Raw genomic sequence first — 26,764 nt, 5'->3', positions numbered from 1 at the left:
GTGTGTGTGTGTGTGTATGTGTGTGTGTCCTAACTCTATTGCCTGAAAGAGTGGCTTTGGCCTCTGTTCACATGCTGTCATCTCTTTGGGGCAATGACTTCCACTGGTAAGTTTTGGGATACCCTGAAGGCAGCATGCTCTTTCCTGCTTCATCTCAAGATCTGAGTGAATTCTGAAAGGTCCTGCTTTCCAAGCCCAGCTTTCAACATGGCTAGCTGGCTGAGACTCAAAAACTGTTTCACATTCCAATGCTAAACCTTGGGTTTCTTTATAGCAATTTGTATTTTCTCAAAGGCAATATGGAAATCTTTGGACTTTTAAATTAATTTTAACTGATTTTTGCTTCCCTGAGCATATGTTTTTAAGCCAAGTATATGATTTAAAAGACTTTCTATATTGAAATAATTATGGAAAATAAAAGTATAAAAATTAATGTATACTATGGTTGTATAGTTTCTTAAAAGACGTCATAAGTTAAAGCTCCAGGAAGGAGAATCTCACATTTCTGTGAAGTGAGGAGCAAATGCTTTCACAGCCAAGAATCAGCCACTGACATTTTCCCAGAATCAGTTGCAGCCACAGCCAATCATGGTCCATATCTGTCACTCACATCTCACTTATAGAGGTCACAGAACACTTCTGCTCTTATTAGATTTGATCTCTGATCACAGCTCACACTAGTAGACAAGCTTGTATTTCTTGTTTAACAGTGGGGAGTTACTTGTGGAATGCAAAGGTGTAAACTTTGAATGACATAATGTAGAAGGAAACAGAGAAGTACTTCAGCCAAGCCCTAAGCCACCACGGCCAAACACCCAAATAAGCTAAAAAGAACAAAGCAGCCAGATGCAAGGGAAGCACAAACTCAGGTTTCCATGTTGGCTCAGAGATGAGATGTACTCTTTTTTGACTTATGAGTCTCTTGACTGCTTTCAGGTAGAAAAAAAAAAATACTTCCTTGGTCTTTACAGGGTGTTGAATGTTGAGCAGTACTGAAACTATTCACTTCTTATGCTAGGAGGCCTAGATTGGATAGATTGTCTTACACATGAAAATGAAGCATTATATTTATCAAGCATTTTATTTTTGAATATTACATATTATACCATAGATTTGATTATTATATCTGGTCAACAGAACCACTGACGTAGAGAATTAGAATTGGATATTATTAATCTTTGTTCAATCTCATTTTATCAATTCATGTAACATATGCTTATTGGGTACCTGAGGCTTAAAGATGTTTTTGAGTGGTTGCAGCCCTTCCTACACATTAGGGTTCCTGAAGACACTTTATAAATGGGTAGCACCTGGTTTCCAACCCCAGGGACTCAGATATATTCCTTCTGGTTTGAAGTCTGATTGATCAGGTGTGGGGTCTGAACACTGGTATTTAAAAACAAAAAAGCAAACTTCTCAGATGCTTCTAGTGTTACTAGGACTACCTCTCCATTTAAAAATAGTATTAACTCTTTAGCATTGTATATTTTATCCTCTCAGCATTATGTACATATTTAAATTAGTTTATTTGCTAGAGGAATGGGCACAGATTAGAGGAGCTTTCCAGAGACTCCGTCACCGTCATTGCTTTCAACATTTTGTCTCTTTTGTCTCCATTTTCCCAAGCAGGCATGATGGCTCACGCCCATAACCTCAGCACCTGAGAGACTGAAGCAGAAGGGTTGCTGCAAGTTCAAAGCCAACTCTGGATCCCAGAACCAAAATGAAATTAAAACAAATAAGCAAAAACATCACAGAGCATTCATTTATTCTCAACGTGACTTTACTTTTCATCACGGGTACTGTGAAAATGTTTCTCTAAGAATAACTTGAGCTTTAGAGCTGGCTAGCTTGTCCTGGGGGAGGCTGCTACTCGAGGTGGGAACTGACTTCAGCTGGATCACTGCCTGGTGAGCCTAAGGGACAGGATTTTGAAAGAACAGTCAACAGTATTTGGAGCTATTGACTACTGAAGATGAATCAGAATAGGAGTTTCAAAGACTGCCAGGGCCATAAGAAAGAGTTAGACAAAAGGCACCAGGCAGAAGCCGCTGGAGGTTTTCAGTGTAGAAATATTGTATGAGATCAGCCCCTGGTGGCCACCTTCACTATTACAATTGTCCGGCTTTGGGGTGGACAAACGCCTTTGCTTTTTCTTTTGAGACAGGGTCTCCTTGTTAGCTCAGGCTAGCCACGAACTCACTGTGTAGCTGAAGCTGGCCTAGCATTTTCAGCAATCCTTCTGTCTCAGCCCACAGTGCTGGAATTACAGATGTGAACCACACGGTCCCCGGTATTCACAGAAACTCTACAATGCAAACAGAAATGTCCAACATTACTCCATTCTTTCCACCCTCTCCAATGCTGCATTTGGTTTCTTTAGAATTCCATTCTGTGCCAATATTCAAAGTTTCCCAGGTAGAGAAATGGGGTTGAGCATCAGAGAGATGGCTATTCTATACCCAAAACCCTAAGGGAGTCACTGGTAGGACAAGGAAAGGGAGTGTATTGAGGGCCTACAATGTAATACTGAGCTAATGTAAGCTTAATGTGAAGCCTCTGACTTTGGGAAGCTTCTGAGCGAACAGAAAGGATGACTTATAACAATGAAATTACTTACTAGCTACGTTAGATAGCACGATGTGCCAGCTCCCATTTATGGAGCAAAATGATATAGCGTGTTGGGTGGCAGAGGACTAGAGATGTGCTACAATTCTGAACAAGATTGAACAAGATGGTCAGGCGAAGCTTCACTGACAGCATAGTATTTGTGAGCTCAGCTGTCACAGTGACTTTACTCACTTAGTGCAGCCAGTGCTAAGCACCTATACATGAAGTCTAACTTGGAGTACTGAAGAGAGACTGAGGTATAAACGAAGTCCTCCCCACTAGACAGAGAGACAGACATCAAGCAGACGCCAAATGCTAGCCAGTGATTGTCTGCAATGAAGAACACAAGCTGAGGCGATGTGTAGAGCAAGGAAGAGGTGACAAAGCTGGCAGAGTATTAAGGAAGGCCACTCCAAGGGACACAGAGCCTCCCACTCCAAGATACGGGAAAGGGGACAGAGAAAGTAGCCAGGACAGAAGCTTAGTGGTATAATCAATCAAATCCAAATGTGTGAGGTGATGAACTAGTCCTCGGAACAGAGTCAAGCACGTATGAAATGAACCATGGGCAAGGCCAGGCCCAGGATAACCATGAATTTTAAATGTACACAGTGGCTTCTTTCTTTTTGTCTAAGAAACTATTTTCTGACACCATGCAAGCCCTGGGCATTTCTTTTTCTTTCAAATTATTCCATGAAAAGGACACCATAACTCATTGCTCCTCAAATAGTCATGTTAAGGAAGGATTAGTAACCTAAAGGGTACTTGCATTTTGACCCCAGGGAATGTAATTATATAATTTTATACAGCTCTTGCTTGGGCATGGGAATATTTTGTTGGGAGAGTATAGTAATGTCTTCTTGCTCTCGGAACAAGTCACCATGTTAAAAGCTTGACATTAAGAGTGTATTATCTTATAGCTAATCAGAAACTCAAATGTCTTGGCGGGAGTGTCTTTTGAGGGTTAGGGGAGAATCACTTCCCTTTTCAGCTCCTAGTAGCTTTCCACAGCCTGAGCTATGATCCCAACGCACTTCCACTTTCATCGTTTGTCCCTCTGCCCCCTAGTTAAAGGGCCCTGCCATTACCCTGTGCCCATTTAGATAGCTTTAGATAATTTCCCTATCTCAAGTGTCTCTTAGTCACATTGCCATTAAGGAAGCACTCGCAGGTTCTGGACAGCCTTGAGAGCCATCACTCTTTCTGCCATAGGGCATGCTATTCCAGGCTCTGTGAGTCGGCTGTCCAACGGCTCCTTAATTAAAAGTCGCTGCTTCTCATGGTCTCTGTTAAAAACTTGGGAATAGTTTGATAGTCTTTCTAAAGAGTAGATTGCCAGGACAAGTACGATGTCACCCTCCTGTGATCCTAGTACAGGGGAGGGGAAGGCAGGAGGATCAGAAGCTCAGTGACATCGTGAGTTCAAGGCCAGCCTGAACTATGTGAGGTCATCATTACTTTTTTACAAAACAAACTCTGGTTGCTCAAGCCCATTGGGTAATTTTTCTTAATCTGATCTGGTGTGGCTGGCTGAGAAGGCAGCTTATGGCATTTGCATGTCTCAACCTGTTGTTCACCCAGAAGGTGTCTTTGGATGGCAGCCTGTGGGTCCCGCAACAACATTCTGTAGTTTCTGATCACTCTACAAATTTGAAAGGCAGAGGCCTGAGTCAGAAACTGACAAAGAATGGGTATTATTCTTTCCCAAAAAGGTTCAGGGAGGTCACCGGTGCTACTCATGGAACCTAATTAGCAGTTGTTTTTTCCTTTCAGATGCCTAGGGAGCTGTCTTGCTCCTGGAGTTTCCATACAGCCGGCACTGAACCTTGTCTGTTAGTTTATCAACGACCAGACTGCTTTGTTTCCTTGTCACCTCAGGGAAATAGGGGCAGCTCAGTCCTTCCATTAGCATCTTGTATCATGTTTTATCTTATTTTTTTACTAACTGAACTGTTATTGGTTCCCAATCTAAAGGAATGGCTATTTATCTTCTTCTCGCCCATATAGCTTTGGCCTAATGTTATCTCCCCCTTCAAATATCTGCTTTTGGGGGCTACATACTGAGCCTTTATAAGTCACTATGGTGAGACTTTCCAAGGTCTGTACCTTACTCAGTAGGCATCCGTTCACCATTACTAGCTTCTGTTGAGTCCAAGTTAGATTTAATATTATTTGAAATAAAAAAAAATGAATTTAATAGGTTCATTCTCACTTAACTGTTATCAGCAGCTGAAATAAAGATTTGTAGGGATTTTAAAACGAAGATGTCGCCGGGCATGGTGGTGCATGCCTTTAATCCCAGCACTCGGGAGGCAGAGGCAGGTGGATCACTGTGAGTTTAAGGCCAGCCTGGTCTACAAAGTGAGTCCAGGACAGCCAGGGCTACACAGAGAAACCCTGTCTCAAAAAAACAAAACAAAAAACCCAAAACAAACAAACAAACAAAACCGAAGATGTCTTTAAATTTCTGGTTACTTACGTTGTACTACATAAAATGATTTTAAAGAATAGTGTTTGTTCCATGAGTAGAGTTATGAAAAATATACGGGGATTTATGCCACGAACTCTAAGTGAACTTTCCTAAACTGGAGTAGGAGGCAGAATACTGCTCGAGGGCTGTCCCTGAGGAATTCAAAGGGCAGTCCTATTAAACAACCTTGGGCTGGGGCTGGAGAGATGGCTCAGCAGCTTAAATTACTTGCTAATTCTTGCAGAGGACTTTGGTTTAGTTCCCAGCACCCAGGTAGAGGCTCACAGCTGTCTGAAATCCAGTTCCAGGACGCGAGATACCTGATGCCCTCTTCTGGCCTCTGAAGGCACAAGGCATGCAGGTGGTACACATACATACATGCAGACAAAACACTCATATACATAAAATAATATTGAAAAACTGTTTGGGCTCTGTCATACTGAGTGGTTTTGTGAACTAGTCATGTAACCTTGTCAGCCTCACTTTATTCTTCTAACAGGGGTATCAGCTAATGTAATCTTTCACAGACTATGCTGAGAGATAACAATGTATTGCAAGGCAAGTTACTGATCCGTAGTAGGCAGGTTGTGCTTTTGAATCCCGTCCCATTGTTGGAGTGCAGTAACTGATTTTAGCTATGTTGAGCAGGGTCTCAACAGGGCATGAAGCTACTGCAATCGGATAACCAGACCGACACACCTATGCAAGAGCAGTGTGTACCACAACTGTTTCAGTTAGATATAATGGGTATGGCTCAGACTTGCCAGTTGTCAAGGTATGGATTAAGCGTCTTAAATGTTCTCAGTTCCTATCTGTAGTATATAACGACACATGACTTAAAAACACTGCTTTAAAATGAAAAGCAGGCAAAAAAAAACACTGAACTTGTGTCTTTTTTTTTTTTTTTTTGGTTTTTCGAGACAGCGTTTCTCTGTGGGGTAGCCTTGGCTGTCCTAGACTCACTTTGTAGACCAGGCTAGCCTCGAACTCACAGCGATCCGCCTGCCTCTACCTCTGAGTGCTGGGATGAAAGGCGTGCGCCACTACGCCCGGCAACTTGTGTCTTCTTGTTGCCAGGAATCCATGAGCTTGCTTAGGAACTATAGTACACTCCGGAAGAAATCGTTCCCAAAGTCCTCAGGAGAGCTGAAGGGATAACACCGTTCATCCTTTAAAAAGCAAGTGATCGAAGTTTAGGTTTAAAATATCTGCTCCCTAAATCCCCATCTTTTAAGAATTTGGATCTTGGAAGGAGTCCAACGTTCTCCTTCCCCAGGATACAGCCAATGTTTGGAAGGGATGACGCCACTAGCGAAACAATGGGTGGCGGGCCCTATCACACTTGGTGCTCCAGGAATCTTCTTCCATCAACAGCGCTTTTGCTCACACAACCGACCGCAGTGCCTTTAACCGCCTGTCCAGAGTCACGGGGGACACCCATTCGGGAAAATGAGTCACTCACGCTCAGCGGTCCAGATCAGGCTAACGCCTTTCTTCCAAAGCGCAGGCGCAGCAGGCTCCCGAGGGTCTCTGGGTCCCGCCTTCTTCGCATCGCTCAAACACGTGCAGGGGGCGAAGCTCCACCCTAGGCCGCTCTCCAGCGAGCGGAAGTGACGTCGGCGCAGAGCCATTTCCGGCAGGCCGAAACTAGGAAGAAACTTGGAGCTGCTGAGGTACGGGTTGTAGTCGCCGCCACCACCGTGCCCCGTGGCCCGCGCCGCGCGGAGCTGTGGAGGCCTGGCCATGGGGCGGCGCCGCGCTCGCGCGACCTAGGTGTACGGCCTCCCGCGGGCTCCGCTTGAGGGGCCGGACACGCGGCGCGGGCGGGAGGCGGCGTGGGACCCGCGGCCACCGCTGGCCTGGGCTCCGGCATCATGAACATCGACGTTGAGTTCCATATCCGGCACAACTACCCTTGGAGCAAGTTGCCAACTAACGTGAGGCAGGTACGGCTCTGCCCCGCCCCGCTGTCGCCTGACCTGCGGACGGTCCCGAGCTCGGGAAAACCGGGCCGCTGCCTGTGCCGTCTCCCATGAAGGCTGGAATGGTGTCCCCAGGACTCGGCTGGTACCCACAACCTCTAGATGCCAGGTTCCTGCGCTTCTGCGCTCTAAGATGAAAGCTCTAAATTTTAAGGGTGATGATGGGAGAGGGATGAGAACAGTGCATACAGTTCAGGGCGACAGTTCAAACGCACCTCCTCTGTAGTGAATGTGGGAGTTCAGTTACCCGTTTAGAGTTGGATGTGTAACTGAAAGCATTTAAAGTTGACCCTGGAAGACCAATAAAAGTTAGGATGAGGAACAAAGACCCTCCTCCCCAAGGGAAAGGGAAGAACTAGTCTCCAGAATAGCGAACAGTCACCAAAGGTTGGAAGACGTGTTTTGATGCATTTGGAAGCGTTTGCTGAGTGTGTGAGGCTGTTAGCCGCTCAGGCTGGCAGAGTGGTCAGGGCCTGATTTGGAAGGGTATGTGTGCTTTGTGTTGTCGGACTTCGTTCTTCAAACAGCGCGGGTTTATAAGGGATGTGTCAACAGGGGCATCGCCTGAGGATTTTTTTTTTTTCCCTAATCTAATACTTAACGTTGAACAGCAGTTTTACTAAGTTGTTTAGCAGATATTTATTTATCGGGCACCTACTAGATGTTATGCCTGGTTTTGGGTGCATATAGTTGGCAGCAGTCAGACGACGATCCCGCCTCCACAGAGCGTATGTTTTATTTATTTATTTATTTATTTATTTATTGGTTTTTCGAGACAGGGTTTCTCTGTGTAGCCTTGGCCATCCTGCACTCACTTTGTAGACCAGGCTGGCCTCGAACTCACAGCGATCCGCCTGCCTCTGCCTCCTGAGTGCTGGGATTAAAGGCGTGTATGTTTTAGCAGAGACAGAGCAAATGAACTGATGGATGAGTGCAGGACACAGCAGGTGGTTTCCAATCTTAAGGCAGTGATACGTATGCCACAGGTATGTGTGCCACTGCTCCGCTGGCCACTGCTTCTCTTTCAGTTCTCTGTGTTTCTGTTTTCTGGCAGTGGTGCTGGGCAGCAGGTGTGCTTTTGGAATGTGTGGGATGGTGGTGGTAATGGTTTTATGACTGTTGTGGTTTACCTTGAGCCCTAGTTCTAGAGAGTGAGGTAAGGGTCTAGTGAGCTTAATGTGACAAATGCTTTAAAGACTCCAGAACCCTAGATAAAGCAAGGCCTGTTTCAAGGACAAAGGTCTCAAGAATGTCAAAAAGTCAGTTTCTGAAACTTGAAAAAACAAGTCTAAACCTTCGGGAATCAGTTACTCTTAAGCTTGAATGACGGTTCTGGCAGACAGTTGGGTTCTTTAAACAAATATATTCTGAGACATTTTTGAAGACAACTAGAATAAGTAGTCCTTTTACTTCCATTTTAAATAGATTATGCCAAGCTTAAATAATTGATTGTAATCAGTACTGGCAAAAGCCTCCTCAAACTTAATTGTGATTATTAAATACAAGCATAGGACAGTGCTAAAACTTAAGTCCAAATATAAACTGATTGGTTTTAGTATACGAAGTCACTGAAAGTTCCAGTTGCTTTGAGTTAGGCTGTGTGGCTTTCTGCACATTTAGTTTCTGCAGATCTCCAGCCTTACCAGGGTTTCCTGAAGTCAAGGTCCACCGTAGCTCACAACAGCTCACTTGTCTGGTCTCTTACCCTCAGCGTGGGACCTCATCCTCTTGTCACACTGCCCTGGACTGAGGCTTCTAAGGCAAGCACAGTCATCTCACTGTCTGTCGCTTTCTGTTACAGCTTCAGGTATTTCTTGGTGGTTCCCTAGCGCGCTAATTCCAGAATAGTTACCCTCAGCCCTGTTGTCACTGCTCTGCTACTTCTCACCCATCAGAGCTGTCACCTCACCATGGTGCATTTTCTGGTTAGATTCTTTCTTAATTTTGTACCTTAAGCATCTGTATATTTGTCTGATGTAATGAGATGACTCCTACAAGGCTATAAAAATCTCAGCTGTATTAAAAAATTGGGATTTTTTTTTGGTATGGAAAGAATGTTTTCAGGATTTTTCTGTACTTTACTAATATCTGCCATTCATTGTTTGACACAATGTGTAGGAGACTGTGTCTTTGGTATTATAAATACTAAGTGTGTTGATGTGATGATTTCCAGTAAATTTTGGTGGCCTTAATTTGGAAATGACTCATTTCCCAGTTCTGAAAAGCTGGAGGAAGGAGACTCGGATTAAAAAAAAAAAAAAATCTTCCAAGCTGGTGGATGAGGAAAAAACTTGTTTTGTTCTGTGGCTCACAGGAGACTTTAGAAAGCACATTAAAAAGATGTAGATGGGGCTGAGCATGTACAGAACCTTGGGTTCTATCCTTCACACGGGGAAAAAGTAAATCAGGCCGTGGTTTTCAGGGTTTTTCTGTAGTTCACTAATATCAGGCATGCATCATTTAACACACTGTAGTTCTTTTGTGTAAAGTGAAATCCTCTGATGGATCATTTTTTAAAGTGTGGTTATTTCTAGTTATTTATATCGTTTGTAGAGGAGTGCCTGTTAGGATGTCCACATTGGGGTTTGTGGGAGCCTGGTGATAGGAAGCCTGCTTTCGGGGTTATCTGCTGCACAAGGACTGCTCTGTAAGCCAGTGCTCATTCCCACATGACCACTTCCTCTGCTGTGGTTCCTCTTCCGTGATGCTACCACGCCTTCCCATGTGCAGCCACACTGTGTTAATGAAGTGGCTGTTCTCCCTGTGGTGTTATCTGGGTCTGTGGTGGAACAGCGGTTTAAGATGATGGGAGATGTGGAGAAGGGTAGAGAGTCAGAGAATTGTTGAACAGCTGTTTTACTTCATGTACTTCTTGAGGGAAGAATAAAACATTCACTGTGGTTTTAGGGATCTGTGTGCGTAATATACCGACAGACGGTGTCAATCAGACACTCCCCACCTAGTCCTAGAGCTCACATGGTAATATAGTTTGCATTCTTCAGTGACACTTACAGATAAGTAATGTCAACCTAAAAGACTTATTATGAACCAGAAGATTAAAGCTTCATGTTTGGAACTTGCTGTGATTGTAGCAGGATGGGATGCTTTTGTGCCAAGTGTGTGCTGTTTTTTGAAAAAGAGACTTTGACCTGACCGCAGAACTACCCGAACCTTGACCAAAGCCCTGAGTAATCTTACTGACCGGAGCCTTGCTGCTTGGGGTAGCATCTCCACAGTATACTCTCCTCCAGAACTTGGGGTATTACGGGTGGAAATAGCTCATGCACACCTGTGCTGGCCGAGCGTGGGAGTCCCTCCAGCTATGGTAAACAATCTAATACAGAAAGAAAGAGACTTCAATTTTCACATCATGTCCCTCCAGCCTGTGCAATTACAGGACAAGTTAGTTAGGTATTCATTTATCTGATTGCAAAATATAGATGTATGGCTTTGGCTTTTAAAAAAGCCTGTAAAAAATACAATCAACTGGATCCTCTAATCATTTTGTCATTAAAGATGTCTGTCTAGTTTAACTTTATAGTGTGTCAGAAAAAACAAAAACAAAAACCCCGTACCTAGTAATTATAAGCAAGAGAGCTTTCAGATAATAAATTAGCTTTATGGTCACACATGAATGTCATATTGATTATGATCAAACATATTTATTCTTTGCTTTCATAGTTCCAACTTAGAACTTAAAACACTATGTGCATAGCTAGAAAGTATTTTGTTTTTTATGCACAATTTCTATTTCTGTCTGTAGGATTTGCATTGCTAATTTAGTTACCACTGACTGAAAATATTGCAAAAAAAGGTTTATTCTGAATATGTACAGATTTATTTTTTATCATTAATCCATAGATAATACAGCCTAACAACTTGTTTCTAGATGTTAGAACTGATTTTAAGATGATTTAAAATATGTAGGAAAGTGTAGGGTTTGTGCAGATTATACGAACATGTGATGCTATTTTATGAAAGGGACTGGAACGTGTCTGGGTTTTGGTATCCTGAGGGTCATGGCATCAGTGCTGCATGAAGCCTGTGAACAGCAGTACACTCTAATGGCAAAATTGTCCAAATGGTTTCTAAGGTAGTAGTAAGGGAATGACATTTTACAGAAGCAGCCTTAGCACGTCTGAAATGTCCATTCTGTAGAAATCTTAATCTCTGCTCAGTCCAGAATGACTGGCTTGTCAATCTGTCCATCCTTAATTGTGTTCTTAAATTTACATAAGGGTGGGTGTGAGAATCTACCTACCACTCATGTACTCATCTACCCACCCATCCATCCACCCACCTATCCACCCGTCCATTCACCCATCCATCCACTCAACTATCCATCTATCCATCCATCCATCCATTCATCCATCAACCTGTCCATTCATCCATCCCACTTAAATTTGGGATATTCTGGAAGGAAATCTTTGTTGACAGTCTTGTTTTAAACAAAGTTATATTCCTATACTGCTTTTTTATTTTATGTAAATATTTTGAGTAAGTAAATCATTGTAGAAGGGCACATTGCAAAGAAACATGTGGGATCTTGCTTTAATATCATAGTAGTAAAACTTAAGAAAATAATACTAATTCAGTTTTGGGCATTACACACGCCAGGGTAAAATTACACCCCTCACCCTTTAAAATTTTATCTGGAAACTGTGTAATAGCCATGTACAATTTCTTTTAGAGTCTTGGAAACTCACAGCGAGAATATGAAAAACAGGTTGTTTTGTACAGTATCCGCAATCAGTTGCGCTACAGAAATAACCTAGGTAAGTGGAGACATTTTTTAACAGGGATGGACATGACTATCGGTGTCTTTTCATTTTCATAAGTCTCTTAGTTTTCAGTGTGAACTGCGTAGATTTCTCTAGGACTTTAAGAACCTTCACATGGCTTCACTCTACCTCATAGCAATTCATATTGTGGATTTTCCTTCTAATTGTGATGAAAATTCCTCTTTAGAGTGCTGTTTATAGGCCCATTTTCCCTATAAAATCTTAACCTTAATTCAGTGTTCTTTTTACTTGAATGAGAGAATGTGCCAGAGGAGGAAAAGGACACCAGTTCAGTTTTTGTTTGTTTGTTTGCTTTGAGACAGGGTTTCTCTGTGTAAAAACTTTGGCTGTCCTGGACTCACTTTGTACACCAGGCTGGCCTGGAACTCACAGAGATTCATCTGTCTCTGCCTGCCGAGTGCTGGGATTAAAGTGTGTGCCACCATGCCTGGCTCCAAGACACCATTTCTTGATCATTTTCACACTTAAGTATTGTTTCGTCACTATAACCTTCCTGTTCGTGAGTTCTGTAATTTTAATGAAAACTCTTAAGTATAGTTAGTTCTGGAGGTTTTTGGGTTTTTGTTTTTTGTTTTCCCCTTCATTTAAAATACTTATTTTTATTTTATTTTATCAAGCTAGTTTGGTTATTTTCTGTTGTGATAGTATGTGTTATTTTTATTTTAAGCATTCATACTCCAGAGCATTTCTATATAGACATTTTTCAGAAGGGTTCTTACATTTGAAAGCCAGTACAGTAGCAAGGAAGATTGTTGAGTTTGGTAAAGTGCTTACCATGTGGGGACCTGGGCTCAGCACTTAAGCCTACACTAAGCAGCTAGAAGTGGTGGCATGCTTCTAATTTTTGCTCTGGGAAGGCAGGGACAGGCAGATCCTGGTGACTTCCTGGCCAGCTTGTCTAGTCTAAGTGGTGAGCCCTAGGTCCCAGTGAAATCCTGTCAGTAGGGGGCCTGCAGGATAGCTGAGCTCTGGCAGTAAAGACAGTTGTTGCCAAGTCTCACCACCTGAGTCAATCCCTAGGACCTACATGGTGGAAAGAGAACTAGCTCCATCAAGTTACCCTTTGACTGTATGTGTACATACACAGGTAAATAGATTAAAAATGAACACGGAGAATACTGTTGAGGCATGATACATGAGGTTGACCTCTGGCCTACACAGACACACATACCTTACATACATGAATGGACAGACAAATAAGGGGCCTGGTGGCATGGGCCTTTAGTTTCAGCTACTTGGGAGGCTGACTTGGGAGAATTGTAAGTTCAAGGCTGCCTGGCCTATAGAGTGAATCCCCAGCCAGCTCTGTTAGAGCTCAGTGGTGGACAGATGCCCCAGGTTCAGTCCCTATCACATAAAACAAAACAAAACACAACAGAAAATGCTTTTTTAAATGGGCTTCACTGAAAACTAGTGTGTGGTCTGGCTATCCTGGTCAAAGGTGTGAAACTTACAGCTTATGTTTTTCGATTCTATCCTGTATTCTTGATTTGGAAAGAATTATTTTCTTTACTACATTTTACTTACATATACTGTGAGGACTCAATTTGTGTGTATGATGAAATTGTTGCTTTTTTCCAAGTTTATTTGCTCTTGTCTACTTTATATACTGTCTCAAAGTTAAAAGATAAGTATTTCACACTGTATTTATAGTAAAGCAGTAACAAACCTGGGAAATTTTGACATCTTCCTTTTCTTGCAGTTAAACATGTCAAGAAAGATGAGCGCAAATACTACGAGGAGCTGCTGAAATACAGTCGCGATCACCTCATGCTGTACCCTTACCACTTATCCGACATTATGGTGAAGGGCCTGAGGATAACACCATTTTCATACTATACTGGGATCATGGAGGTTAGTTTCTAGGTAGTGAACCAACAACAGTGGAATGGGACTTCAGGCCATGGTCAGCTCACAGCGACCACCAGCTTCCCTGGTCTCAGCTATCGTGGTTGTGGTCTATCCAGTTGATGTGTAAAAAGATGGCTGGTCACAAGGTAGCTGAGACACACTTGTGCACAGGGTTGTGATTATCGATGCTTTCATGTTGGAAAGGTGGCTGCTATATTCTTTGTTCTTGAAGGCGTTGTTTACCCTTTGTGCAGCTACGATACTAATCAGCTATTTATACCAGCAGTTAGTACAGTTGCTCCTTGTAATATAAAAGCTTGAAAATGTGGGTTGCAAGCCGGGCGTGGTGGCGCACACCTTTAATCCCAGCACTCGGGAGGCAGAGGCAGGCGGATCGCTGTGAGTTCGAGGCCAGACTGGTCTACAAAGTGAGTCCAGGATGGCCAAGGCTACACAGAGGAAACCCTGTCTCGAAAAACCAAAAAAAAAAAAAAAAAAAAAGAAAATGTGGGTTGCAGACTTGAACAGTAAGATCAGGGAAACTAATGTATTCAACTGTTCACTGTATAAAAAATGATGGTACACACTTAGCATTGTCTAACACACAGCTCAGGAGGGAGAGGTGTGCCCGTTGTCCTGGCTGCTAGTTACTGTAGTTAACTTTTAACTTCATCCCAAAGCTTGTTTGTGCTTGGTTCTTGTTGAATAACCTTAATAGAACTCCTATACTTTTTAAAAAGTGAACTTTCTATAAAGATTGACATTAATATATACTATTTATTCACTGTTTACATTTGAGTCCTGCTGTTTGCGGCTCTCTAGACATTGGAAGGGCCTAGAAGCTAAGCACCTGCCATAGCGGGAAGCTAGCACCCTTCGTGATGTGCTTGGTGTCCTTGACTTCAGGCTCTGCAAGCCACTTTCTATGGGTGCTTGTGTGGTCCTGTGTCTCTGAAGTTCTCCCTGTGCAGTCCTGATTGCTGCAGGTAGTGTGATGGAGAAATGGGGTGTCATAACACAGTGAGCTGGCCAGCTCCTTCCTCTTGTCTCCTTGATTTTTTTTCTGGTACCCAAAAGGTTAGGGGTAGAACAGATAGAATTTTTTTTACATTTGCCAGTTTTCATTTCGGTTACATTGACATGCTCTCTGTTCTCTGGGTTTTGTTCTTAAATGATTGCATTGCAAACAGGTCTTATCCAACAGTAAGTAGTTGAGTATTATTGGAGAAGATTTGGGTTGGAAAACGCCAGGCACTGACTTTAATCTGATACCAACTGTGACAGGAGCAAAGGCTTGGAAGTAATTAGAATGTTTGTTGGTAGTGTGTATTTTGCAAACATGTTGATAGTGTTGACACATTTATTGGCTTTCAGCTGTGAAGTGTGGAAAAGCTAGAACTCTGAGCTCTAGTGGAGACTACAGGGCAACTGTCGGGACTCACAGAGAGGTCTAAGAAACCAGACCCCAAAGCCCACACGTCTTTACTAGGCTTCGTACCACAGTGGTGCGTGCATGTTTAAGGGTGTCAGTTCATGATCCGTTGTTGTTGTTGTTGTTGTTGTTTCTTCTTCTTCTTCCTCTTTAAAGATGTATTTATTTATTATTTATACAGTATTCTGCCTGCATGTGAGCCAGCAGGCCAGAGGAGGGCACCAGACCTCATTATGCATGATTGTGAACCATTATGTGGTTGCTGGGAATTGAACTCAGGACCTTTCGAAGAACAGCCAGTGCTCTTAACCTCTGACCATCTCCCTAGCCCCACTGTTTTTCATAATAATAATAATTGTTCTGTTTGGTTGTACACTCCTTCATCTAAGGGAAGTTGCATTTCAAATTTTGTATTTTTGTTTTCAAAGGACATCATGAACAGTGAGAAAAGTTATGATTCATTGCCTAATTTTACTGCTGCCGACTGTGAGTATCCAGTTGTGAAGGAGCAACATTTAGATAATGTTTTTACGCATGCATGTTGTATATTAGGACTGTGAGTTTCTGACCTGAAATATGTAAAAATTGAGAGCAGTTTTATCAATTATTGCATAATACAAATCAGATATGAGATTTAGCCTAACATCTGCGGAAAGAATAATTTGGAGTTGGAAAGTTAGGACTCTCCTTTATTCTAGAGCAATGGTTCTCAGCCTGTTGGATGACCCCTTTGCAAGGGTCACCTAAGACCATCAGAAAACAGATACTTTCATTACAGTTCATAATAGTAGCGAATTTACTGTTACGAAATAGCAACAAAAATAATGTTATGGTTGGGCCACCGCAGCATGAGGAAGTGTATTCAAGGGTCACAGCGTAAGGAAGGTTGCAAACCACTGCTCTAGAGACTGAAGTTCTTGCTGTTACATGGGCCGTGTGTCTGCTGATGGGACAAGGACCACCTGTGTGCAATACTCTTATCTTACAGTAGTATGTGCAATTCCTCAAGCATGATCTGCTGTGTATCACTGTGCTTAGCTTAGTGAAGCTTTATTTAACATGTGACGTTGTGCTGGGTATCAGAAGCTTCTGCTGAAAAGCATATTTTTACTTCTTAAAACTGGGAGGACTTCTGCTTTGTCAGTATGTCCTCATTAACATTGTCAGAAGTGGCAACTTGAATTCCTCATTCCCAAAGTTGAGGTTTCATCTGTATTGAGTGACAAATTTTTTTTAATTTGATCTTAATGGACCATGTCAGTTATTAAAGAACATAAATTGAGAAATTTTCCTAGTGTCATTTGGCATAGTACACTCACATTTCAATATGTATTAAGAGAAAGACTTGCTTTCAGGTCTGCGGCTTCTTGGCATAGGAAGAAATCAGTACATCGACCTGATGAATCAGTGTAGATCTTCAAAAGTAAGTCGTCCCCTTTCGCCTTATGGCTTCCTTGTCAGAACTGGATTATAACCAGAGTTTGGTTTAGAGCGGTAGGAATAACAAACTCTAACATGAACCAGTTCGTGTGTGTGCATATCATAGGCGTAGTGAACAGAGCTTCTATGCTCACTGGGTTGTAGCTTAAGTGATTAGTGAGTTACAGCATATAGCATTTATTTTTAGAAGTTAATTTTTCTTTGCTTGTCTTTTATTTGGCCAATTTAGCCCCAGAATTCACTTAGTGGGTGATTTAAGTTCACATTTTTCAAGTGCAGGTTTTTAACCTCATGGGTTTCATTTGAATTGTTTCTGGATTGAAGTCTAGGCTTAAGTAATTTATTTTAAAATAAGTTAAGAATAGTTCTACAGTAGCATTTGAAACATAGAAATTTGAAAAGATCTAGCCTGTTATAATGTCTTCAATTATGATAGAGGAAGGGGTAATTTGGGTTGGCTGCGAGTCCTTATGTGTTTTATTATTGCAGAAGTTCTTCAGAAGGAAAACTGCCCGTGATCTTCTACCAATAAAGCCAGTGGAAATTGCTATTGAGGCATGGTGGGTGGTGCAGGCTGGATATATCACAGAAGATGACATTAAGGTAGAGATCCTCATAGATTAAAATGTGAGGAAAAGGAAAAATTAAAACCAGAGTTTTTATTTTTTAACATATTTTATTGCTTTTAATTACATTACATAATGTTTTTAAAACCAACATTTGATTTTCTTATAGAAAATCAAGCTAATTCAAATGATCTTAGTAGGTTAGGAGGTAGAATATGCAAGACCCTCTTTAATAGTACGGGAGAAGTAATTTGGATCATGCACAGTAATCTGAAGTCTTAATAGGCTGTCTTGTGTAAAGTGATATGGTGTCACACCTAGCAGCCATAGTAACACAGCTGACACTTCTGAACACGACCTGTGTGCGCATGTGTCATACACTAATGTAACTACATTCTTGTCTCCCTTAGGACTTAGGACACCCTAGGAGAACATATTGTTTGCATCCCAGCTCACAGATGAGCCAAGTGAACTAAATGACTCGTTACAATGAAAAGTCCAAGGTTGATAGATGCTCAGGCAGTTTCTTCAGAATCTCTAGTCCAGTCACTGTTGAATGACACTGGAAGAGGGTGGGTGTCCTGATGGGGAAATAGTGTCCAAATCAAGAGCAGTGACATCCCCAGAAGTCAGTCTAAGCCTTATACATTGTGAAAGGAAGGCCGACTGAAGGAAGGGTAGGGTGCTCTGTATGTGTATATAAAGCATATCTGTACTGTGAGTCTGAAGGAATGTATGTGACCTTTCATCTTTCATTTGTTTATTTTTTTGCCTATATTTTTTTCTAGAGGCCATTTTAAAGTGGGAAGCCTTAAAAAGTTTGCTTCACTGTAAACCCTTTCTAATGGCGCTACCAGATTGTTGTGACTTTACTGTGTTATTTGTGTGGAGTATTCTCAGTGGCCTTTGATAAGAATGATTTGGATTCATGTGTCTCATCCCAATAAAGAAAAAGAATAAACATTTGTTTATCAGTGAGCATTACTACTAACCAGCAGATGTTGGTAGTTATGGTGATTTTGTCATCTGAACTGTTGGCACCATAGTTTGGCATTCAAGTGATGGCTATGTGCATAGCTTTATTGTTTAAATTCTAATGATAAACGGGGAGAGTACGTGTTCTCAGTTATGCATTCCAATGTGAATGCATCCTAGGAAACTTACAAATTAGTTAATTAGGACAGACTTAATTGAAAATATTTTCTTTTTCTTAGATATGCACTTTTCCTGAGAAAAGCACTATTGATAAGATCATCGACGCAGGTCCGCAGCTCTCTGGGTCACTAGACTACAATGTAGTGCACAGTAAGTGTTTAGGAGACACAGTCTCTGTCAACACAAAAGCTTGCTCTAAACAGTCGATAATTGATGCCAGTTATCATGCTGGCTCGAATTGGATGTATTTCCTAACTCATGTTGCTTGGAACGTGATCTTAGTCTTTTCTTTTCTGGGGTAGATGTAATTACAGACCTATACAAATGATTGATAAGAGATTTGTAGATTTGTAGTTCTAAAAATACGTAGGAAATCAAGATTTAGAAAATGTAGTTATTTTTCTCTGCACTTTTTTTTCCCTTTACGTAGCATTCAGGAAGACAGTAGTCAAGCTGATAGAAGAAACGCTGCTCTCTAGTGTTCTGTCTAATAGATGCTTATGCTTTTGTAGGTTTGTATAACAAAGGCTTTATTTATCTGGATGTGCCCATATCAGATGACAGTTGTATAGCTGGTAAGTCTCAGCTGACATTTGCACTGTACTTTGAATGACTGCTTGAAGTTAAATGCTACCAGCCTAATACATTTAACACGAATCATTCTCTAATTTTAATAATTAAGATTTTTAAAGAATATTTTTATTTTTACACTTAATCCATTGTGATTTTATTATTATTTATTACTATTATATTTTTACTGTTATTTTGATACATACACTATATTAAAATAGTAGAACTTCAGGATAAATCTACAATTCCAAATGAAATCACTTTTTCATTTTGTAGAAGTACTAACTTATAGTTAGACATTTGTAGTAAGCATGTTTTCTGGTGTGGCTTAGCTATTGTTGTTGCTTATGATTTTAAAAATCATACTGAAATAGTATTTGTGAGAGAGAGTGTAAAGAGTCAAATTCTGAGAATGATTTGATGTTGAGAAATAGATGGTGATTGGCTAACTCCAGAAATACTTCCTCTTGTCAGTGTGCGTCTTGACAGGTCATGAGGCAGGTCTTAAGTTAGCATATGTTAGTGAGATGCATGCTAGCCGGTAATGCATCGTGGACAATATGCTTACGTGAATTCTGTTTTAAGTTTGGAAAGGCATTTAAAAAGGAAAGGAAACGCTAGCTTAGTCTAATCCAGATCTGAAGTTGATGGTGTAACAGGTAGAATAGCAAGTTTAAGTCTGCAGGCTGTTAGTGAGTCCTTGGAGACAGAAATGCTGGTGGTCTCTCCTCACTATTGGGGACATGGAAGATTTAGTCTAGTCCCTATTTTCATTTGATAAACTGATTTAACTTGAGATGCACTCAAAAGTGAGATTAGTATGGATTTGTTCATTTCAGTCTGTTTTAACTGCTAACTATTTAAACACTGACTTATTTCAGCACTTCTTTGTTTTGAGGTTCTAACATACCCAAGCTAGCTTCAAACTTGTAGCTGAGGCTGGTTTCAAATTACTCATCCTTCAGCTTCTGCCTTTGTGTGCTACCACACGTGGCTTTGTTGGAGAGAGCAGAGGAGGGCTGAATGGATGCACGGTTTCTTCATTATAATGCTGTTTTACATGGAAATTGGCAGATGCTCACCTTTCTAGCTGCTGGACTCAGCCTGCGTGTTAATGTGTCACTGCTTTTGCTTGGTCCTTTATTTGGAATAACCCACAAGGGTAAAGTTGGCAGTATGGAGGCCACCAAATTCAGCATGAAACCCTGCAGGCTATTCAGAGGAGGCATTCCAGATGGTCCGCAAAGACGTAAGCACTGTGGCTGCTGGACCAGTCAGGGTGGTTTTGGAGAACTCCAATGTTGATGCACTCATTCTGCCTTTAAAGAAACACTGTTCTATTCTCAGGGAATTTCATTCAATGTATTTTGGTCATATTTACCCCATAACTCCTCCCATATTACTGCTTCTTCCCTTCCCAGCCTCTTGCCTGCTTTTTGTTTGTTTAAAGAAGATACTGTCTCACAGCAGATGTCCTGGTTCTTTGGCTCTTACATTTTTTTGTTTGTTTGTTTGTTTTGTTTTTGTTACATGTGTATTTTAATGCTTCCAAACCTATACTTTTCTGTAATTCATTTAAAAAATACTTAAAGGGCTGAACAGATGGCTCAGAGGTTGAAAGTACTGGTGGCCCTTCCAGAGCTCCTGGGTTCAATTCCCAGCACCCACATGGCAGCTTACAATTGTCTGTAGCTCCAGTTCCAAGGGATCCGACACCCTTGTACAGACATACATATAGGCAAAACATCAATCCACATAAAATAAAAGTTAATCATTAAAGTTTTTCAAAGAATATATCATTGAAGACTTATATAACATACATACATGCTAAAATTCTAAATAACTTGTCAAATCTATAGTCTGTCTGGACTTTATACTTGCTATGAAATAATGCTTCCATTCTATTTGGATGACTAGTATCTTAAAAGAACAAATACACAACCTTGAATTCTGACCATAGCTTAAGAAATTGGCTTTAGTTAATACTTTTTATGTTAATTTAATACATATTAGAAACCGATTTATATCTTTATAAAGAGCTGTCTCATCTTATCATCCTAGATATTGAAATTCCTCACTCTTCAGTACCTTGGTATCTCCAAGGAAGGGTTAATTCCATACTGTACAGCCTGTCGGGCTAAAAGAGGAAATGGTGTACAGAATGCACTTGGCAGGTGTTCAGCACCTAGGAGGTATTCATTCAGTAAGTGCTTGAGCATAGCAGTACTGTAGAATAAGAATCAACTTGTCAAGTAGAGAATTACTAAAAGATTTCTAAAAAGGAACCTTTAGTTTTTATTATTGAGCAAAATTTAGTAGCCTGTGCACTGCACTTCCATGAGATTTCTTTTCTTACATTTTACTTTGTGCTGCATGTGCATGCTGTGGTATTCATGTGGAAGTCAGAGCACGTTTTCAGGAGTCAAATTCTTCTGCCATGTGGGCCATTAAACATAGCTTGTTAGGCTTGGCATCAAGTGCCTTCACCCAGTGAGCCCTTTTGCCAGTCCCTCCCCAGGATATTTTAAATGTGCACGTGGAAGGATGAGAGCAAAAGCATACTCCTTTACTGTTTACTAGACAGAGCTTGCTGTAAATCAGACTAAAGTATTTGGACAAGAGAGAGAGATAGCTTGAGTGTGAGTGGACATTCTGTCATGGTTGGCTGCCTGGTGTGCTAAAGAAGTCTTGACCTCTGGTCACTGAGGGGGAGCATTTGTTAGTGACTCTGCAAACTCATTTCTTCTCAGGGTGAGGGTGGGGAGGAACGGCAGCTAGCCAAAATTTTCATCCACTTGTTCCCAAGGAGTATGTTAACTCTTTGGAGCAGTCTTCTGCCACTCACTTTGTGGCGGGTAGGCATCAGAAGGACATAGATCACAAAGCTTCCGAGGCTCAGCTCTGCTCTCATGTGTTTTCACCAAGTCTGTGCTGTCTAATACTCCCTTTGCCTCAGTAACTCTGTGTGAACCTTTAGCAGCTCTGTGTAGATGATGTGCATGGCCTTGACTGTGGGAATGTTTGCAAGGTTGCTGTGGAGTGGATGAAATACAGCGTAAAGCTGTGCTCAGTCTCGGATTCCTCTCTTTACATAGGCGTTTTGAGTTATACTTTGTTGTTTTATGAAAACCTTAGTGCTGAGAAAGGTCTATCTGTTTTGTTGATTTCAGTTCCTCCTCTGGAAGGTTTTGTAATGAATCGGGTACAAGGTGATTATTTTGAAACCCTACTCTATAAGATATTTGTGTCAATAGATGAACACACTAATGTCGCAGAGGTAAGTGTAGCAAAAACATTTTTGAAAGGATGTACTGATAATTCTGAGAGTGGAATGGTAATTCTCGGTTTTGTTTTCTAGCTTGCCAATGTCCTTGAGATAGACTTATCGCTGGTGAAGGTATGATATTTTTCACCTTCTATTTGTAACACGAGTGCTGGGTGGATTTTGCTAGTTGATTTTTATCTTGATACATTATTACTGATCCTTACTGGCTGCATGGTAAAGGTGGTTACACAGAGAGAAGGAGCAGATGAGAAGCCCTGAGTCTGTGTTCCACCAGGTGCTCGCATTAATGTGGGCAGCAGGAAGCAGCCTGGTCAGTATCCGGCTCAAGCTGCAGCTCTAGCCTCATTAGAAGAGGCTGCAGGGATGGCAGTCCTGTCCAGACTGTCCTGTAGGTACGATATGGACACACACAGCACCAGAGGCTTAGTCTTATACAGCATATTTTTCTCTACAAATAATCTGATGTCTATCTTAATGCTAATTTTCCTTACATTCCTTTCAGAATGCTGTTTCAATGTATTGCCGATTGGGCTTTGCCCATAAGAAGGGACAAGTAATAAACTTGGATCAACTTCATTCATCATGGAAGAATGTTCCATCTGTGAACAGATTAAAGTAATTCCTTTATCCAGTATGACACAGTTTCCTTTTGAAAAAAATTTTTATATGCAGAGAGTTTCTTTATTCACTCTGCCAGTTGAGGTGAATCCTGTACACTAGTGTCTCGATCATCTCGGTGTGATGGATCTTCTGTATAATCTGATGGAAACCAAGAAGGCTTTGTTGAGGAAAAGTACAGAACATTCTTTATAAAATGTAGAAGGTGGAAGAACTCAGATTCCCTGAAGCTGTGCCTGAGTTTAGTCCTAGTGTTCTCTGTGTGTGGCCAGAGCAATCTGAGAACTCATCTCAGTCTCACACTGCATTGGCCCATGTTCTGGTGGATTGTAGCTTATGTTCATGTGAGATCATCTATGTGATTTTAAAAAATGAATGTATTCTTCATTAATAGGAGCACTTTAGACCCTCAAAAGATGCTCTTATCATGGGATGGCGGGGAAAGTAGGAGTCCTGTGCAAGAAGCTTCTTCGGCTACTGACACTGACACAAATAGTCAAGAAGATCCAGGTTAGCAGCAACTCAGTTTAACTTCGAGTCTGTCTGTTAGTCTGCCGTCTGTGCAGACACAGCCCTAACCTCCTTTATAGCTCTGCTTAAGGCTTCTTATTTAGTCTGCCGTCTGAGTCCTTACCAATATTGTGAACACTGTGCAAGGCCTTGAAGGCATAAAATAAGAATATGACACTTGCCTTCTAGAAATTAAGTTGAGAGAGAAGAGAAGGAGTATAGCCCAAAAAACATGAGCAGTTGTGTTTGGGGCTGTACAAACAAACAAATCAACCTTCAGGGAGAGGGTATGGCCAGGGTATATGTGAGTTCACTGGCCATTGAGGAAAGGCCAATTTGCCCAGGAGAAAGTCCAGGCTAAGCCCTAAAGGAGATGTCCAAGGTTTAAAATTGGGAGAATAGGAACCTGGGACACCTTGAGGCGCAAATGCCTGTTGGTAGTGTTTATTAATCTGATGACCATCAAGAACTTTTACTTCTGGTTTTCAAGGAAATTAACTGTGCTAGTTTGCTTTTCTTTTGCTCTGATAAAACACCGTGACCAAAAGCGACTTGAGGAGGAAGTGCGTGAGTGTGAGGGCTTACAGTTTACAGGCCATTATGAAAGGAAGCCTGGGTGGAAACCAAGCAGGAATCTACAGGCAGGAATTCAAGTAACGGCCACTAAAGAATGCTGTTTACTGGTTTATTCCCTGGCCTTAATGTTCAGCTGCATTTCTTGTACTTCCCAGGACCATCTGTTCAGGAGTAGTACCTGCCGCAGTGAGTTGGGTCCTCCTACACCAACCATTAATCAAGAAGGTACCCCATAGACTTGGCTTCAGGCCAGTCTTCCAGAGACATTTTCTCACTTAAGGTTCCCTCTTCTTCCCCAGTGATCCTGGCTTGTATCAAGTTGACAACTAACTAGCACATCACCACAAATTTAAATGTCTTTTAAAGTAAAAAACAAAAATGTTCCCCTCATTACATACCTGTAATCTTAGTACTGGAGATGCAGAAAGACTGGAATTCAAGACCAGGCAGTGAGGCCCTGATGCTAAAAAGTTGAATGTCTTAAGACAATATTGCTTATATCAGTTAAGTTTGTTTGGCTAACAGATAAAGCTGAAGCAAAAACAAAAAACAAAAACAAAAACAAAACTTATTTCAGAAGATAAGCAAATAAGGCTTTCATTGACTGGATTGCATGTTCTAATTTTTTTTTTTTTTCAGCTGACACAGCCAGTATAAGCAGCTTGAGTCTGTCCACTGGTTATACAAAGCGTATTGCGTTCTTATTTGACTCCACTCTTACTGCATTCTTAATGATGGGAAATCTTTCACCAGTAAGTCAAATGCTTGTTTAAATATAATGATGTTTAGAATAAAGATGAGATATAAAATCATTCAGTGCTTTATAATGTCTTTAGGTTTAGAACTAGTCCTGAAAGCAGCCACCTGTGTTTTACATTCCTCCGAACAGTGTGAGTTTCCACTGTTGGGATTGAGTGAGGATTGCTGTTGTAGTTGGAGGAACCAGTTGTAAATATATTATACATCATACTAAATGCTATTAGCGAAAAAGGGAAACCAGAGCTTTAATATTGTGCTTCTTTTTGTAGAACTTGAAAAGCCATGCAGTCACCATGTTTGAAGTGGGCAAACTCTCAGATGAGTCTCTGGACAGCTTCCTTACAGAACTAGAGAAGGTCAGTGCCCCATGGTGGCCTGTCTGCAGCCTTTCCTACTGCACGCCGCTCTGCTCATGGCACTGGGTCTGTGGAATGTGCCTTCTCCCTCCTGTCTCTGCTGTACCCCATCTTATCCTGTGGGGCTGTTTGGACATCTGCACATTGAATTAGCAGATTTGGGGTTTAGGTGAGCCAGCCCTGAGGGCATGAGCACAGGTGGCATGGATGAGGGAGGAATGCCTTCCTCCTCTCCATCTCTCACCATCTACTGTGGTGCTCAGGTGAGATTCAGGGTCTGCTCTCCTGGTTGCTGCAGCAGGTGATGAGCAGGACCAGCTCTCTTGCTCTCATGACCTCGAGGCCAGCTCTCCTGCCTGCTGTGGTGGCAAGGGGTTAGGGTTGGGGAGGGTGTGACTCCTGTGCCCATCCTGCTGCATGGCAGACAAGTTGTGGAGCCAGCTTTTCCATGCTCACACCCTTGGGGCTGGCTTATCTGTGCTCCCGCCGGCACGGTCAGTTTATATTGCTGCCCAGGTGAGGTGCAGGACCTGCTCTCTCTCGTGCTGCAGCAGGTAAGGAGCAGGGCCAACTCTGCTGCTCTCAAGACTCCATAGGATCCAGTTCTGCCTTGTTAGGGCAAAAGGAAGGAGAAGGGGGATCTCTGTCTCTCTCTCTCAGACCCACTGCACATCAGACAAGAGGCAGGCCTGGCTCTCCCATGCTCACACCCTCTGGCTGGTTTACCCACATCCCCCACATCCAGGGCCAGCTCTCCTGTGCTGCCCAAGTGAGATCCAGGGCTTGCTCTTTCAAGTGCTACCTCAGGTGAGGGGCAAAACCAACTTCCCTGCTCTTTTGACCTGGGGCCAGCTCTCTTGCCTGCAGCGGGTGTCACCTCTCCCTTGTCCATGTCATCACAGAGCAGACAAGTAACAGAGACAGCTCTCTCATGCACTCTGGACCAGCTTAGACACACACACATACACACACCACCATCACCATCAGCTCTACTGTGCTACCCAGGTAAGGTGCAGGGATTGGAAAGTGGTGTGTTTTTGTTTTGTTTGTTGTTTTTAAATGTATTTTCTCTTGGTTTAGGTTCAGAGCACTGGTGAAGGAGAAGCACAGAGGTACTTCGATCATGCGCTTACTCTGAGGAACACGATTCTCTTTTTGCGTCATAATAGAGATCTGGTTGCTCAGACTTCTCAGCCAGACCAGCCCAATTATGGTATGAAAAATATACTTGATTGTGAAGTCACAAGCATAACCGTCCCTCTGATGCTTTAGCCAGCCACCCTCCTCATTTCCTCAGCACATGTTTGCAGACATTTAGTAGCTAGCAGCTGGTATCTGTAGCTATCGCCCGCCTCTGAATGCCCTTGTCAGCTGTTTCTAACCTCCTTCTACGTCCTTCCTCTCTTCTCCTGTACTACTAATGTCTGTTATATTTTAATCTGCTTAGGACTTGTAAATAGGTTATAGGAGTGTTTATTAAGAAGCTGTTGGGCCAGGCAGTGGTGGTGCATGCCTTTAATCCCAGCACATAGGAGGCAGAGGCAAGTGGATCGCTGTGAGTTCGAGGCCAGCCTGGTCTACAAAGTGAGTCCAGGACAGCCAAGGCTACACAGAAACCCTGTCTCGAAAAACAAAAAAAAAAAAAAAAAAAAGCTGTTGGACTTTACATTTTACTAGATGGCAAACACAAAAGGAACTCAGAATTTTTGGAGGTTCCTCACCTTATAATCCTATGTCTGGACATTATTTTTATGTATGTAATTATGTATGTATGTGTTTCT

At 41.9% G+C, this 26,764-nt stretch overlaps 2 protein-coding genes across 2 annotated transcripts in view; one reads left to right on the top strand and one right to left on the bottom strand.

Moving 5' to 3' along the window:
- Anxa13 (annexin A13) overlaps window positions 1–6,825 on the bottom strand; it is a 75,454-nt gene extending 68,629 nt beyond the window's left edge. Inside the window, exon 1 of the mRNA XM_051160519.1 lies at window positions 6,543–6,825. Within this exon, the coding sequence (XP_051016476.1) occupies window positions 6,543–6,825 (283 nt within the window). The remainder of the gene's footprint in view (window positions 1–6,542) is intronic.
- Fam91a1 (family with sequence similarity 91 member A1) overlaps window positions 6,711–26,764 on the top strand; it is a 36,717-nt gene continuing 16,663 nt past the window's right edge. The window contains exons 1-15 of the mRNA XM_051159633.1: window positions 6,711–7,026; window positions 11,753–11,837; window positions 13,567–13,718; window positions 15,576–15,633; window positions 16,503–16,570; window positions 17,077–17,190; window positions 18,368–18,458; window positions 18,821–18,883; window positions 22,049–22,155; window positions 22,237–22,275; window positions 22,667–22,779; window positions 23,177–23,292; window positions 24,508–24,620; window positions 24,897–24,983; window positions 26,064–26,196. Of these exons, the coding sequence (XP_051015590.1) occupies window positions 6,955–7,026; window positions 11,753–11,837; window positions 13,567–13,718; window positions 15,576–15,633; window positions 16,503–16,570; window positions 17,077–17,190; window positions 18,368–18,458; window positions 18,821–18,883; window positions 22,049–22,155; window positions 22,237–22,275; window positions 22,667–22,779; window positions 23,177–23,292; window positions 24,508–24,620; window positions 24,897–24,983; window positions 26,064–26,196 (1,411 nt within the window). The 5' untranslated portion in view covers window positions 6,711–6,954. The remainder of the gene's footprint in view (window positions 7,027–11,752; window positions 11,838–13,566; window positions 13,719–15,575; window positions 15,634–16,502; window positions 16,571–17,076; window positions 17,191–18,367; window positions 18,459–18,820; window positions 18,884–22,048; window positions 22,156–22,236; window positions 22,276–22,666; window positions 22,780–23,176; window positions 23,293–24,507; window positions 24,621–24,896; window positions 24,984–26,063; window positions 26,197–26,764) is intronic.

The sequence above is a fragment of the Acomys russatus genome, chromosome 17 (genome assembly GCF_903995435.1).
Source record: "Acomys russatus chromosome 17, mAcoRus1.1, whole genome shotgun sequence".
NCBI classification, from domain to species: Eukaryota; Metazoa; Chordata; class Mammalia; order Rodentia; family Muridae; genus Acomys; species Acomys russatus.
The sequence above is the reverse complement of the archived record's forward strand: the minus strand, read 5'-3'. Positions and strand labels throughout refer to the sequence as shown.